The sequence below is a fragment of the Argentina silus genome (assembly GCF_951799395.1).
Source record: "Argentina silus genome assembly, chromosome: 18".
Classification (NCBI taxonomy): Eukaryota; Metazoa; Chordata; class Actinopteri; order Argentiniformes; family Argentinidae; genus Argentina; species Argentina silus.
The window spans coordinates 7,150,328-7,165,327 of NC_139672.1; the positions used below are offsets into that span (position 1 = coordinate 7,150,328).

The 15,000-nt window shown below is 48.1% G+C and overlaps 2 protein-coding genes across 3 annotated transcripts in view; one reads left to right on the plus strand and one right to left on the minus strand.

The window, feature by feature from the left end:
• The window catches only part of LOC310818820 (integrin alpha-6-like), a 17,316-nt gene extending 12,227 nt beyond the window's left edge, over positions 1-5,089 (plus strand). Inside the window, exons 16-26 of one of the 2 annotated variants that reach the window (XM_083689866.1) lie at positions 165-248; positions 491-570; positions 672-746; positions 927-1,029; positions 1,257-1,433; positions 1,647-1,748; positions 1,973-2,083; positions 2,208-2,306; positions 2,538-2,663; positions 2,814-2,931; positions 3,709-3,879. In XM_083689866.1, coding sequence (XP_083545992.1) covers positions 165-248; positions 491-570; positions 672-746; positions 927-1,029; positions 1,257-1,433; positions 1,647-1,748; positions 1,973-2,083; positions 2,208-2,306; positions 2,538-2,663; positions 2,814-2,891 — 1,035 coding nt within the window. In that variant the 3' untranslated portion in view covers positions 2,892-2,931; positions 3,709-3,879. Of the gene's footprint in view, positions 1-164; positions 249-490; positions 571-671; positions 747-926; positions 1,030-1,256; positions 1,434-1,646; positions 1,749-1,972; positions 2,084-2,207; positions 2,307-2,537; positions 2,664-2,813; positions 2,932-3,708 lie in introns of both variants that reach the window. The other variant, XM_083689867.1, reaches the window with a different exon arrangement.
• A 135-nt stretch (positions 5,090-5,224) lies between these two features.
• On the minus strand, positions 5,225-14,819 carry LOC310819237 (uncharacterized protein; the record flags this gene model as incomplete). The annotated part of the gene is made up of 19 exons (XM_083690481.1): positions 5,225-5,897; positions 6,042-6,227; positions 6,701-6,802; positions 6,932-7,148; positions 7,257-7,328; positions 7,423-7,673; positions 7,794-7,948; positions 8,202-8,268; positions 8,404-8,500; positions 8,650-8,778; positions 8,947-9,047; positions 9,417-9,470; positions 9,579-9,716; positions 9,812-9,902; positions 9,990-10,094; positions 10,328-10,448; positions 10,746-10,878; positions 12,432-13,117; positions 13,589-14,819. The coding sequence occupies 19 exons, from the start codon at positions 14,817-14,819 to the stop codon at positions 5,682-5,684; spliced, it is 4,152 nt and encodes a 1,383-aa protein (XP_083546607.1). The 3' UTR covers positions 5,225-5,681.
• Positions 14,820-15,000: the final 181 nt, after the last annotated feature.

Sequence of the window (15,000 nt, forward strand, 5' to 3'; positions counted from 1 at the left end):
CACACACACACACACACACACACACACACACACACAGACACACACACACACACACACACACACACACGCACACACACACACACACACACACCCTCACTCTTTCTCTCGCAAACTGGGTGCTTGTGTCTGATATTGGTTGTTGTTGTTGTTGTTGTTGACTGCAGAATAGACAAGTGATCTGCGTGGCCAATACGAATGGCTCCCAGGCGGAGTGTGAGCTGGGGAACCCGTTCAAACGAGACTCGGAGGTGAGAAAACGATCAGCTGACCCATATCACTGCTAACCTCTGTAAACCATGGCTGCTTCCCAATGTAGGCTTCGTCTCCTTGATTCCTTTCCTTTACCTGCACTGACGGTTAGGAAGTGGACAGACTTATCCTAGAGTTTTAGATCAGTGCGGATGAAGAGGACTAAATGGGAAGCCAGTCTTAATATTCCTGTGTGTGTGTGTGTGTGTGTGTGTGTGTGTGTGTGTGTGTGTGTCTCCAGACAACCTTCTACATCATCCTGAGTACAGCAGGCATCTCTCTCAACACCACAGAGTTAGAGATCGACCTTCAGCTGGAGACGTAAGTACAGCACTGTCAGCTCCATCACCTGCATCTTCTCCTCCTGTCCTTCTTCTCTCGAGACTGGATTTGACTAGCTGTGTTGACCTCTGACCTTTCAGGACCAGTGACCAGCAAAATCAAAAGGTCAAAGCCAAGGCCAAGGTGGTGATCGAGCTGCTGCTGTCTGTCTCAGGGTAAGACATACTAACAATACGCCACACAAGTTTAACACGATTTGAACAGGGTAAAACAACAGCGTTTTACCTGGTTTAAGCAGGGTCAAATCTGGGTTACGTTTCCACACCTCCCAGTTTGTTTTCATCAGCATGGTGTTGTGTGCGTTTCGGTTGATGGTGCGTTTCCTGTTTCCCCAGACAGGCCCAGCCCTCCCAGGTCTACTTCACTGGAGAGGTCAAAGGTGAGAATATGATGAAGACAGAGAGTGACATCGGCAGCTTCATCAGGTATCAGTTCAGGGTGAGTAGGGTGTCTTAAAACACACTTTTTTTTTTCTTGACGTTTTTACTCCCATTGTAGACATACTTGGAACATTGGGAGAATTATGACAAATCTTATTGTCAAATCCCTCTTCATCTCATTGGGGGCTGCAGTGCATATATTTGGAAAGATGTATCGGTTTTGATTGTAAAATGAATACAAAAATGAACACACATTCTTTTTTTATTATCCGTTTTGATTGACAGATAATCAACCTAGGAAAGCCCCTGAAGTCGTTTGGCACCGCCTCTCTGATCATCCATTGGCCGAAGGAGACTTTGGAGGGGAAGTGGCTCCTGTACCTGATGAAGATCGACTCGTCGGGTCTGGAGCAGATCAGCTGCTCGCCAGAGAGAGAAATTAACCCCCTTGTTATCAAAGAGGTCAGAAGATACTGCAGTGGCCTAGGGGGGTTGGCAGTGTGTGTGGTATTAAACTCTGAAGCCTCTGCTCTCGTGGCGATGATGCTAAGCTAACCACAGTCCCAATGCACTTACTTTGCTATATCTAAAGAGCTTGTAGCATGTTTATCATGGGAGGGTAAATGACCAAACATGAAGCTTGCTGTATGCTAACTACTTAGCTACTGTGTTCAGGAGGCGAACAGTGTGAGGAAGAGGAGAGCCGTAGAGGAGACAACCATAGCTGAGGAGGGCTCCATCTCCCAACTGACTGACAGGAGGAAATATGCAACTCTGGTAATACAACTCTCTCCTCTCCATCTTTCTCTCCCTCTCTCTCTTTCCTCGATTTCTCTCTCTCTCTCTCTCTCTCTCTCTCTCTCCCTCCCCTCTCTCTCTCTCTCTCTCTCTCTCTCTCTCTCTCTCTCTCTCTCTCTGTCCCCCTCTTCTCTCTAAACCACATGTATTGTCTACCTAAAACTCCACAATGAGGTGGTCATGAGGTTGTGTGTCTATTGCAGTCATGCGAGAAAGGTGCCAGGTGTGTGGATCTGCGCTGCCCCCTGCAGGGCTTGGACAGTAATGCAGTCATCACTCTGTACTCTCGCATCTGGAACGCCACCCTACTGGAGGTAAGTAGTACCAGTCAGTCACACCACCTGTGTGTAGGCTATGTATATTTTCAATGTTTTTCTTCCTGTTTTCTACATTGAATTGAATGGCCAATTTGACCCTCTCATCATCGTTTTCAAACAGGACTTCTCCGAGCTGAACTATCTGGATGTCATCGTGAGGGCCTCTCTGCAGGTGGATGGCACAGCTCAGAACATGGTCCTGAGAAACGCTGAAACACAGGTACAGATTTCACCTTTCCTACTAAGGCAGTACTGAGGGATGTAGTTGGATCTGAGGATCTAGTTTACTGTACGTCTACGTCAGGGGAGGCTGGTGAAGGTAGAAAATCGGAGGACAGGCTCATTGTAATGATTGAGGAATGGTATCAAACACGTGTAGGTGTAGTGTGTGACTATTCCATGTGTTCCATTGATGTGCGCCCCCCCCCCCCCCCCCCCCCCACAACCACAGGTCAAAGTGACGGTGTTCCCAGAGCGCCGTGCAGCCACGTATGGAGGTCTCCCATGGTGGATCATCCTGGTGGCCATCTTGTTAGGGCTTCTTCTACTTGGCTTGCTAGTCTTCCTGCTCTGGAAGGTAAGAGAGGGGGAGGGGGACAAAGACATACTGTCTCACTGTACTGAATATATGTGTGAACAGACACGCACGCACACACACACACACACACACACACACACACACACACACACACACACACACACACACTAATGGCTTGCCTCTCCTCAGTGTGGTTTCTTCGGGAAAAAACAAAAAGACGAGACTCCGCCCTCAGACAAAGAGAGACTGACGGCGTCAGACGCGTAGAGAGAGAGAGAGAAAAGAGAGAGACGTTCTCACTCTATGGGTAAACCCATCTACTGTATACCCACCCATACCAGAGGGGCACAGGGGCACAGGCTGACTCTCTCTCTCACTGGACGGGCAACGCTTTCTGCCAACGCTTTTATGGGCAGTGGGCAGCTTGTATACAACGCAACCAATGACACATCTCTATGCTATGATGATGCCATGAATGGAATGGAATAAATGGATGAATGAATGGATGGATGGATGAATGAATGAATGAATGAATGAATGAATGTACAGATTGCTTAAGCAAGCACTCCTGCTTGAAACTCTCCTTCTTTGTATGTAATTGTTGGGTTATGGTCTAGACGCATGGCCATGGGAGGTAAACGCTTGGTATGGTCGATACATGGTTGATAAATGGTTGACAGTATTATTGGTATGCAAGCTTATTTTTTTACCTATCGCTCTGAAGAACTCTTCTGGGTTGGATCTTCTCTCTTCCCTCTCTCTCTCTCGCTGTTCCTGACTATCTCTGTGGTTGCCATGGGAACGTGCGCTTCCTTTTTCCCTGTGAGACGGTGCCATCCTGTCTGTCAGGTGACTGCTCTTTCAGCCTGGCATGTAGAGGACATACATCAGATCGTAGTGACTTTCTGCATGGAAGAACGCAGACGGCTCCATGCTATCTGCATCAGCTTCACCTGCATCACTGTCCTTCACCGCTTGTGAGGTGATCCATACATGGCTTTGGGTTGGGAGAGTTTTCATTTGGTCAATAACCGATTTCTCTCCCTCTCTCCTTTTTCCCTCTGTTTTTTTTTTCCCCCCATAGTGTGGGTTTTTCAAACGTTCCAAGTACGATGACAGTGTTCCCAGTTACAACGCGGTGCGGATCAAAAAGGATGAGGGGCAGATGAATCCCGGGAAAGACAAACTGGAAAACCCAGAGAAGAAACCCTGGATGACCAGCTGGAATGAAAATGAGAGTTACTCCTAACGACTGTGGAACGCTGACAGACACTCACATAGACACTCACATAGACATTCCAAAATTCCCACCGAATTCCAATTCAACAATCCGGTATTCTTCTTCAAACAATTACTCCTAGGCCTATCCCTGCACTGTGTTGACATTGTGATTGTACAGTACATATTGAAACAAAAAAGAAAAAAGATGTAAAAAGCTTTATGTGTGTGCTTTAAGGACTGTTTAGATAGGTTAAGGTAAGACAAACAACACTTGATTAAATGTCCCCTTTGGGAACAATTAAGTCTTATTTTATTTGATCTTGATAATGAAATTTATCACTGGAAGGAGGAGAATGTTTTTAATGAGTCAACATCCACAGGTCTGCCAGAACTCGGATGTTGTTCTGTGAATGTATGGCCATTTTCTGGAGCATTTTATAGGTTTTGTATATTTCGTATTTTGCAGAATTGTGTGTATTTATTCTTTTTGCAGCAGAGTGAGTTGTGTTACTCCACTGGCCAAAGATTCATCCTGTTTTCTTCTTCACACACACACACACACACATGTCCACACACACTTCCACACACATGCACACACACACACACAATGTACAGTGAAAGTTCCAGGCAGTGTGGTAAAGGATAATGAACAACTTGAATAACGTGTTTGATCTGATCTGCCCTTTCTAAACGTGGACACCTTTTTGCACAGATTTAAGCATTTTAATGAGTTCAATGCATTTCACGTTTTCCGCTTTTTTTTTTTTTTTTAATCATATCTTCATACTGTATATACAGTCTATGGTTGTTTTTTATGAGCTTATCCTTCCACTAATGTTACCACCCAGTACAGCTCAGAGAAAATGTGTTCAAGTTGCACTGTCATCTCTGGTACATTTCTATGTTCTTTGACAAGTTGTGTGTTGATATGGACTCTTTAAGGGCTAAGGAAAAGCCACAGCTTTTCATCCAGTTACAGGCCATTCCCTCCTACAGAATGACTTACGGTTAAGAGTGCTTTTGGCATAAGATGATATAGTCAGATGGGGACCTGATCCTAGATCAGCACATCACTCCTTCTCTGAGACACATTGTGAATACGGGCCCTGGCCTCTACAGACAGAAGAACAAGGCCAACAGGTGACCAGGGGGAGAGGTTGTCCTGTGATGGCTATTGAAATTAATGTACAGCCAAAAGTGTCAATTTGCCATGAATTTAATAAACAAATGTTTTACATACTGTATACAGTCACACCCATTCCTTCCTATTTTATTTTAAATAGATTGTTGTTAGATCCTCAGATCCTTTTTAAACTCAGTTGTGACATTTAAATAAAAGTTAAGACATTTAAAACATTATTTATTGATACATGTAAAAACATTTACATCTCAGAAGACGGGGAAGTGCTTTAATATGCACTACATTCAACTGTACAACATTGCATAATAAAATCTGTACATAGCAACAAGCATTACTTTTGTACTTTCATGTAAAAAATGCATTACAGATATGTTTCCCTGTGCATCATCGTGATAGACTTAAGACGGGGGGAGGGGGGAACCCTGGTCCTGGAGAGCTACAGGGTGACCACTTTTGCTCCAACCCAGCACACATACACAGACCTACATCTAATAATCAACTAGCCATGGGTCCAAGTTAGAATATAAGCCTGCACACCCTGCTGCTCTGCAAAACCAGAAGTGAAGATGCCTGGTGTGTGTGTGTGTGTGTGTGTGTGTGTGTGTGTGTGTGTGTGATCTGACACGGTCCATGCTGGTGGAGAGAGACAAGGATCTTAGAACTGGGTGTCTGAAGGCTGGAAACCATTGTCTTCTTCAGCAGAGGGACTCAGTTCTGACTGTTGACTTGCTGCTGTGCCTGACCTCCTTTTTCTCCTTCCCCTGGCTCTCCTTCTCCTCAGTCTCCCTATTCTCTCTCTCCTTTTCTTCCTTCCCCCTCTTCTCCCTCTCCTCTTTTTCCTCTCTCTTCCTCATCTCCTTGAGCTTCTTCTTCAGAGCAGAACGGTCACTCTGACTGCAAACCCCCAGAGCCTGCAGAGAGAGAGAGAGAGAAGCAGGTGGAGGTGGGAGAAAAAGGGAGAGGGAGAAAGAGGGGGGAGGGGGATTTCAATGTATGTGTCACCATGGATTATGGAGAGACATATCCTATAATTCTTATCGCCAAGGACAACTTACCTTAAGTTTGTCACTGTCCAGATTAAAGAGCTGAGGGCCGTCAACACCTCTGGCAGTAAACTCTGCTGTGTATTGGTCCATGTTCATGCCAATCAACCACAGACACACCTGCTGATTGGTCCATTCCACCAGGGGCCGGGTTTGCCATTGATTATTGTTATGCAATGGGATTTGATCATCTAGAGTCTAGACACAGAGAGAGAGAGAGAGAGAGAGAGAGAGAGAGAGAGAGAGAGAGAGAGAGAGAGAGAGAGAGAGAGAGAGAGAGAGAGAGGAACATGAAGTTAGTAGGCTATCATGACACCTTATTTAAGTGGGATATTGAAGTTGGGGTTCATAACATCAACAGTCCTAAGAGACTATCGTTTCATCGACTATTGCCTATGCATCATCCTTCATCTGCACTGATCCTCTGGCATGAAGGTAGTGACAATCACACAACGGCTGTCATCAGAACTCTGCCTCTGGGATGGGGAAACCTTAATCAGGGCAGGCTGTACATCTAGATCTGAAATCAGGTCAGGGAAGAGAGAGAGATGACAGGAGAGGCAAAAAAAAAAAAAAAAAAGGAGGGAGAGAAACAGAGAGATGGAGGGAAAGGGGCACAGAAGAAGAGGGAGAGAGAGACAGACGTGAGAATGAGCGAGAGAGAGACTCACCTCAGTGGAAGAGAAGGTGATGGTATGAGAGCGACCAGAGAGAGAGAGGTCTGACACAAGCCGCACCATACCAGAGCTGGAGCTGCCCAGCGGCGATGCACTCTGGAACGAGCACAGAGGAGAGGCCGTTTATCACACACACACACACACACACACACACACACACACACACACACACACACACACACACACACACACAAATAAAGGGTGTGTGTTTGTCTCCTCTCTTACCCGTCTACTCTCTCTGCTGCCCCCGGTGGTCATGTAAGGCAAGCTGCTGCTGGACACCGACCGATACTTCTCCCCCTCTCTGTCTTCCCTCTCTCTCTCCCGGTCTCTCCCTCGCTCCCCGAACCAGGAGAAGGGCAGACAGGAGGGCATGGAGGTGACAGAGTCTGAGGGGGACACTCCTTCACTAAAGTCATTTACCAGCTCGCCACAGGAACCCCTGGAAGAACACAAGAGAATAGAAAAGAATACTTTATTTTCCACTTGCCAATGAGGAAACTCCTTGGTGTGTGTGTGTGTGTGTGTGTGTGTGTCTGTGGTACTGTACCCTTTGTCCAGGGATTTTCTTAGCATCTCCTTCTCACTCTTCCTACTTCTGCCGAGAGACTTCCGTAGGCCACTAGGGGGCAGCAGAACAGAGGTTGGGGTTAGCGGTTGGTTAGGAGGAGAGGAGAATAGTGTGCCCTTGACTTCAACAGACTGTTGGCACCTACCTGAAATCAGGGAATCTTCTCTTTCCTTTGCGTGATGAGTCTTTGGTGGGGGAGGGGGTGACCTCCCTGCTGTCCCGAGGCTGGGGGGTGAGGACGGAGGAGGGGGGCTGAAGGGTCAGGGCAGAGAGAGAGGAGGTGCTGGAATGGTCACATCTCCCCCTTTGCCCTGCCCCTGCTGGTGTGGGAATAGGCAAGGATTGGTTCTCCGGTGAGATCCACCTCCTGTCCTCTGAGCCCTGGACTTCCTCCTCCTACAGGAAGAGAGGATATAGATCGTCATGGCTGCTGCAACTCTGTCTTGAGGCAATAACCTACTTGACACACTCAATATTCAACGAGAGTTTATATATATGTGTGTGTGTGTGTCTGACCTGTCTCTTGAAGCTCTCTCTGAGTTTGTCCCGTGAGGGTGGGTGGCGTTTGGTTTTCTGGGCCAGCTGAGCTTTGGCTCTGTGGGCGCTGGAGTCCAGGCGACCCGTATCAGGCACCACAATGCTCCAGTCTGGACCTGACACACACACACAGTCTAGAGAGAAACACAAAGTACATACAGTAGAGACAGAACGCACGCTTAGAGAGACGAGAGGTCAACACACACACACACACACACACACACACACACACACACACACACACACACACACACACACACACACACACACACACACACACACACACACACACACACACGCACACGCACACGCACACGCACACGCACACACGCACACGCACGCACACGCACACGCACACGAGTGTAGTAGGTCAGGTAAGGTACCTACCATTAAGTGAGGTGTCCAAGTCCAATGAGGTGTTCCCATCAGGCCCCGCCTCCCCTCGCTGCCCGACCTGAGGAGAACAGAAGAACCACATACCATAATATAGTGACCATAGTAACCACAGAATGACAGACAAGTAAAAGTTCACAGACAAGAGTTCTCTTGATCTTCTGGCGTACAGGAGAGGTCATGACCCCAATCTCACCTGTCTCTGTAGTCTCTCTACTGTCTCCTTCTGTTTCCTCTCCCTCTCCTCCATCTCTCTCCTGAGCTCTGCCTCTCTCCTCTCACTCTCCTGCTGCCTGCACAGGGACCGATATTGAAGTATTTTTAGTAGAAACAGACTAAGTAAGATATTTAAAGATTCTAAACAATGCAGCTAATTTGGGTCATTCTCCTACGTAACAGTGTGTATTATGACAGAGTTCGGGTCTCGGTCATTGTTCGTTACCTGGACTGGTATTCTCTCAGCAGCCTCTTGGCCTTGCTGTATTTGACCTCCAGGCTCTCTGATTGGGCCTGAGCATCAGACAATCGCTGGCTCACCAACCTGCACAGAGTTTGGGCCTCCTGCCAATACCTAAGAGAGGGAGGTCACTTTCAACATCATCATCATAATGCAGAATTCAAGAATTTCAAGATCCCTTTCAACCGATGCCCCACACTTAGGTACAGGTCCATGATGAACATATGTTATGATCCATAATATCATGAACAGTAACATCAATAGATGATCATTCCACAGTACTTGTCCAGTTTCTCTGCCTTCTCCTCTCCGTCCTCTGCCCTCTGCTCCAACTCTGTCCTCCGAGTCTCCCATGAGGCACGCTTCAGCTTCCAAACCTTCAACTGGAACACACAGATATACAGGTGTGTGTGTGTGTGTGTGTCGAGCCCTATTTTAAACTGATCCACTGACCCCCCCCTCCCCCCACCACCCACCCAGTCCTGTCAGATCAGTGATCACCTCAAGGAAGGGAGGCGGAAAGATGACGTTTATAATATTGGAACAGCAGCGCCTCGGTCCTAATAACTCACAACACAGACTTCAGATTTCATGGAGCTAAATGGGTCAGACTGTTCTGAAGGGGAAGGCAGGGGCTGTGTATTAGGGACTGTGTGTGAGAAGGTGTATGTGTGTGTGTGTGTGTGTGTGTGTGTGTGTGTGTGAGAAGGTGTGTGTGTGTGTGTTGTCCTAGTCTTGCTGGTGTGACCTACCTTCTCTCTGGCTAAGCAAAGTTGGGCTGTTCTTATTCGTAGTTTTGACTGGAGCTGGACAGAGAAAGGAAAACCAGAAATAAACACACATGAACTAGCAAACTAACTAAGTAATGGTCCATAAATCTGGTTAAATGGATCCTCATGTTCTTAAGTATACACCTGCTGGTATTTGAGGCTGAGCTGGTCTGAGTCCAGGCTAGCCAGTAAAGACACATCCTCCTCTTCGTTATCCTCTTCCTCATCCTCTTCCTCCTCTCCCTCTGTCGGGGTTAACTCCTCCTCTGCTGCTTCACCTCCCTTCACCATCGAACAAACACAGAGGGAAATGGTGTACAATCAGGAACACACACACACACACACACACACACACACACACACACACACACACACACCTCTCTGGTCGGTCTGTCTTGTTCAAGACTCTCACAGATTAGCCGAGCCACCTCACTCTCCGCCCCCATCTTCTCTCGCCCAATCAGAAACCTGTAGCAGGGTACCATGTTAAGAGAAACAGTAAATATGATATTAACTGTATTAAAGAGGGAATAACCACACCACAGTATACAGTACCTGACAGTGCCTGATGTGTTCTTCAGGACAGTAGCAGCAAACAGCTGGGTGACTCCTACCAGACTCACCCCATCCACGTCCACTATCTGGTCATTCACCTGGATACTAACACACACACACGCACAAGACACACACACACACACACACGCATACAAAACATACACACATGCATACATACAGCAAGGGAATCTGTTATTGTGATGAGGTCACCTTGAATCCCCAACAGACCCTGTCAAAGTCACCCAGACCTAGGATCAGCTTTCCCTCCCCAAACCCCACGCTTAGAAGGGTAGGAACCCTCACTCTAAAGCTGACCTTAGATCTGTGTGTTTCCTTACCGTCCGTCCAGCTGTGTAGGTCCTCCCTGGGTGATCGTCTTGACGAAGATGCCCAGCTTCTCCAATCCCTGGTCAGCCCCCACACCCATACCTATGATACTGATCCCCAGACCTTCCTCTCCTAGAGAGAGAGAGACACACAGAGAGAGAGAGAGAAAGAGAGAGAGAGAGAGAGAGACTTCAATCTTCCTCTAGCTCTAAGGGTTCCTCTAAGGGTGTGGGGCTGCTTTAGGAAAGGGTAAAAGGTGGTAGGGGGAGATAAGAGAGAGGAACAGAGGAGGGAGAGAGGGTGTGTGTGTGTGTGTGTGTGTGTGTGTGTGAGAGAGAGAGAGAGAGAGAGAGAGAGAGAGAGAGTGAAGGGAGGAGAAACAGAGAGAGTGCTGAAGAGACGTCAAAGGAGAAAGGTAGAAAAACAAACCCTTCACTATCTCCACAGGGAAGACGTCCATCTTGTCCACTCTCTTCTCCAGTTCGTACTCGGCCGATGCAGACACAGGGTCAACATCGTCATTCCGCCTGTCGTAATCCTCATTAGAGTACGTACTGAACACCTGAGAGAGACGCCAATATGGTATATGGTATATGGCTGTTGTCCACGCATCTGAGTGACTTCTAAAACATTTTGGCCTTTTTCATTTAGATCGTTTCATAAAAAGCATTCTTATTCCAGTGTGTGTGTGTGTGTGTGTGTGTGTCTCCTTGGTTTTCTGGATCTTGCTGTGAGCAGAGCAGCAGACTGCCATCTGCAGTTATTAACGCTACAACCCACTGTTTATGTTGGCAGGTCCTCCAGTAGGACTGTAGACTGAGAAGTGAGAGTGGAAACATAAGCTGGGGTGCACGCACACACACACACACACACACACACACACACACACACACACACACACACACACACACACACGCGCCTCAGATGCACACACGCACGCACGCACGCGGTTCTAATCCATCCAAAGTCGTTCAGAGGATGTCATGTCCTAGACACAATGCTAGAGTACAGCTCTGTGACTTGCTAATTTGCCAGTGATTAAATCCTTAACACACACGCACTCTCTCTCTCGGTCTTCTCTGGGTCAGTGTGTGTGCCATTCTCTAAGGCTCCGGCTAGCTTGATTACAGCACGGAAAGGCTCACAGAGAAACACACGCGCACACACACGCGCATACACACGCGCACACACACACACACACACACACACACACACACACACACACACACACACACACACACACACACACACACACACACACGCACACGCACACACGCACACACGCACACACACAGGGAGAGGAATGTTGTTGCATCACAGCACAGCTCTTAGCTGAGTATCTGACAGAGGAGTACATGTGGGATCTTGTCTCTCCTCCCACCCTGTTGGATTAACTCTTTTACTGCTGTCTCTATCCATAACATCACCATTCTGTTCTCTCTATTCATACTGCTATTATACAACAGCTTGATGAAAACAAGCATTGTGATTGGCCGAAAGGCGTTCAAAGCCATGATATAACGATATGATGTTATGGTTAAATCACATAGTATGATATTCCTATGTCGCAGTAGATTTCTGTATCACGTTCCCTTGACAACTTTTGTAGTTTTGGGAACTATATTTCTCAGTGCAGGGCAGAAACCGACGCAATCCATCACAAAATAAATCCTACAATAAAGCATTGTTTTCTTGTCACAATTTTCGGATTTGTTGTGTAACTGCTGTAAAAAAGCAATAATGCCCTTGAGGCCGTGATTAATCATCAATGTTGTCAGTTGGTAGGGGTTTAACAGCTCCTCCTGCCTGTGACAATATTGATGATAAATCCTGGCCTCTCGGGCATTATTGCTTAATTCTACCACTGTGACCATGATCCGGCCTGGTTCCATTTCAGTTTCTACTCCCTAACCCCTTCTTAACCTCTCTCCTATCGCCTATGCATTCAGTATTACAGACCTAGTACAGGACTGAGTACTTTAACTAGCAGTCCTGTGAATCTATCAATGGAGAAGTGAAAGAAAATGGGTGTCTGGTGTTTTGTTTTCCTTAAAATTAAGTTCCAATCTTTAAATAATGTTTTGTCTAAGAGTGAAAGTGGGGGGGTTTACGAACCTTGATTGGTGCTGTGGAGAACGTGATCGTCCTCTTCTGACCAGCACCAGCATCATCATCCTCCTTCCCCTCATTAGCAAGTTGGGACAGACCAGGAATCTCCTCCCATCCCACAGACAGCGGTTCTCCTGGAGCATGACTATGACATTCCCCATCACCATGACTCTCCGAGTCCTTGTCCCGATCATCTACAAAGGCCTTGTTCTCAATCCCACAGGCGTCAGCAAATCCCTTCCTCTCCTCTCCTCTCTCCCCCTCCTCTTCCTCATCCTCATCCTCTCCTTCTAGTCTCCCTCTGCACTTTCTCTCCCCTTCCTCTCTTTCTTCCTTCTGTTCTTCTTTGGCCTCTTCCTCCTTTACCATGGAGTCTCCTCCTCTATCTTCTACCTTCTCCTTCCACTCCTCCTCCCTTCCCCCGCTTTCCTCTCCCTCAGCTCCCCTTTCCTTTCTCTTGCATATGGTGTCTTCCTTCTCAACTTTCTCCTCCTCCATCTGCCCTCTCTCCTCCTCTCTCTCCTCCACTGCGTCTTCACTCTCTCCTTCTCCAGTCTCCCCTTCTTCTCTGCATTCCTCCATTCGCCCCTCCCTCTGTGTTGTCTCTTGCTGGTACTTGTCTCTTCCTGGTTCTAGCTCTTCCAGAATCTCTCCCTCAGGGAGAGGGCTGGCAGAACACTCCTCTAGACGTTCTATGGAAGGTTCCACGGAAGGTTCCACAGTTCTCTGCTGTTCCTCCATTCTAGGTTCTACCACTCTCTGTTCCTCCATTCTAGGTTCTACCACTCTCTGTTCCTCCATTCTACGTTCTACCTCTCTCTGTTCCTCCATTCTAGGTTCTACCACAATCTGTTCCTCCATTCTAGGTTCTACCACAATTTGTTCCTCCATTCTAGGTTCTACCACAATTTGTTCCTCCATTCTAGGTTCTACCACAATATGTTCCTCCATTCTAGGTTCTACCACAATTTGTTCCTCCATTCTAGGTTCTACCACAATATGTTCCTCCATTCTAGGTTCTACCACTCTCTGTTCCTCCATTCTAGGTTCTACCACAATCTGTTCCTCCATTCTAGGTTCTACCACAGTCTGTTCCTCCATTCTAGGTTCTACCATTCTCTGTTCTTCCATTCTAGGTTCTACCATGGTCTGTTCCCCTATACTAGGCTCAAATGTTCTCAGCACTGCCGTCAGTTCCTTTCCGAGTTCCTCAAACACGTCATCCATCAGGGACTCTTCTTTCCTCTTCTCCTCCTTTACCCTACTACCTTCATTCTCCACCTCTCCCTCGTTCTCCTCGCTTTCTGACGACTCGTTCTTCACATCTACCAACTCCGCCCTCACGGTCTCTGGCGCTGGCCTCTCCACAGGGGTCACAGGGTCATCAGGAGTCATCTCTTTAGCCATTTTCTTATACTCCTCCAGATCTCTCTCCTCCTCTTCTTTGGTTGTTGTTGATGAGTGTGAGCTGAGCACCACAGAGCTGGGGGTCTCTGGGGAAGGAGTGGGGGAGGCAGGCTGGGGGGGACTGCTGGGTGTTGGGCTGGGTGTGTCGGGGGTCCTGGGGTGGTTGGATACAGAGGGGCACATCGAGCCTTCACACTCACCTGGGCTGGCTTGAGGGTCAGCTATAGAACTAGGGCCACCAGGGGAGAGGGCCTGGCTGGACTGACCATTCACTGGGGAGAGGGGTTTCAGGGGACTAGTGTCCAGTGGGGTGGAGTGTGTCAGGGGCTCTGTGTTAGAGAGGGAGGTGGGCGTTCCAGGCAGATTTGTGTGTTCACCTTTCACATGCTCCTCCTCCCCTCTCCCCTCCGTCGACTCTCTTTCCAGTCTCCCGGGGACGACCTTCAAACTTTGCCCCCTGCCGACCTCCATCACCCCCGTCTCAAACAGCTTCCGGGTCACGGAGAACTTCTCCGCAAGAGCGGCTCTGTCTATCTCCACCATGTCCTCTGCCCTGGGTGACCGATCTAGCAGAGATGAAGATTCCAGGCTGGAGACGCTGTTGGAGCTGAGACGGCGTTTGCGTGGGAGGGACAAGGGGCGAGACAGGGGGTGAGGAGGAGGGAGGACGGTTGGGGGGGTTTTATTTGACACCGTCCCGCCATCTGTCCTGTGCTGCCTGCAGTCCATCTGGAGGAAGATATTATCTCTGATCTTGGTCCCTCTGGTGCAGGGGAGCCTGCCCCTGCTCTCATTGCTGTTGGTGTGTGACTCCATGGGGTCAGAGAGACTGGAAGCAGTGGGGGTGTACGGGTCCGGTGTAGACCCGGTCCCAGGTGGAGGTTTGGTCCCGGTGGTGTCGAAGCAGCATTTGACGGTGTGGAAGTCGGACGTATAGGTTTTCCTGTGAGGAGAGGCACTCCTGCCTTTGTTGTCCGTCCGCATCATCTGGGGCTGAAGGCTGGGGAGGAACAAGAGGAGGACAGCTGGTATAGAGATGGAGTATTGCTGGTGAATCTGTTCAAGAACTGGAATATTGCTGGTGTATATCAGGCGTGCAGCTGTTGTTAAGCTTGTGTAGAGATGGTGTAAAGCTGGATTAGGACAGAGCTGCGGTCACAGCTGACAA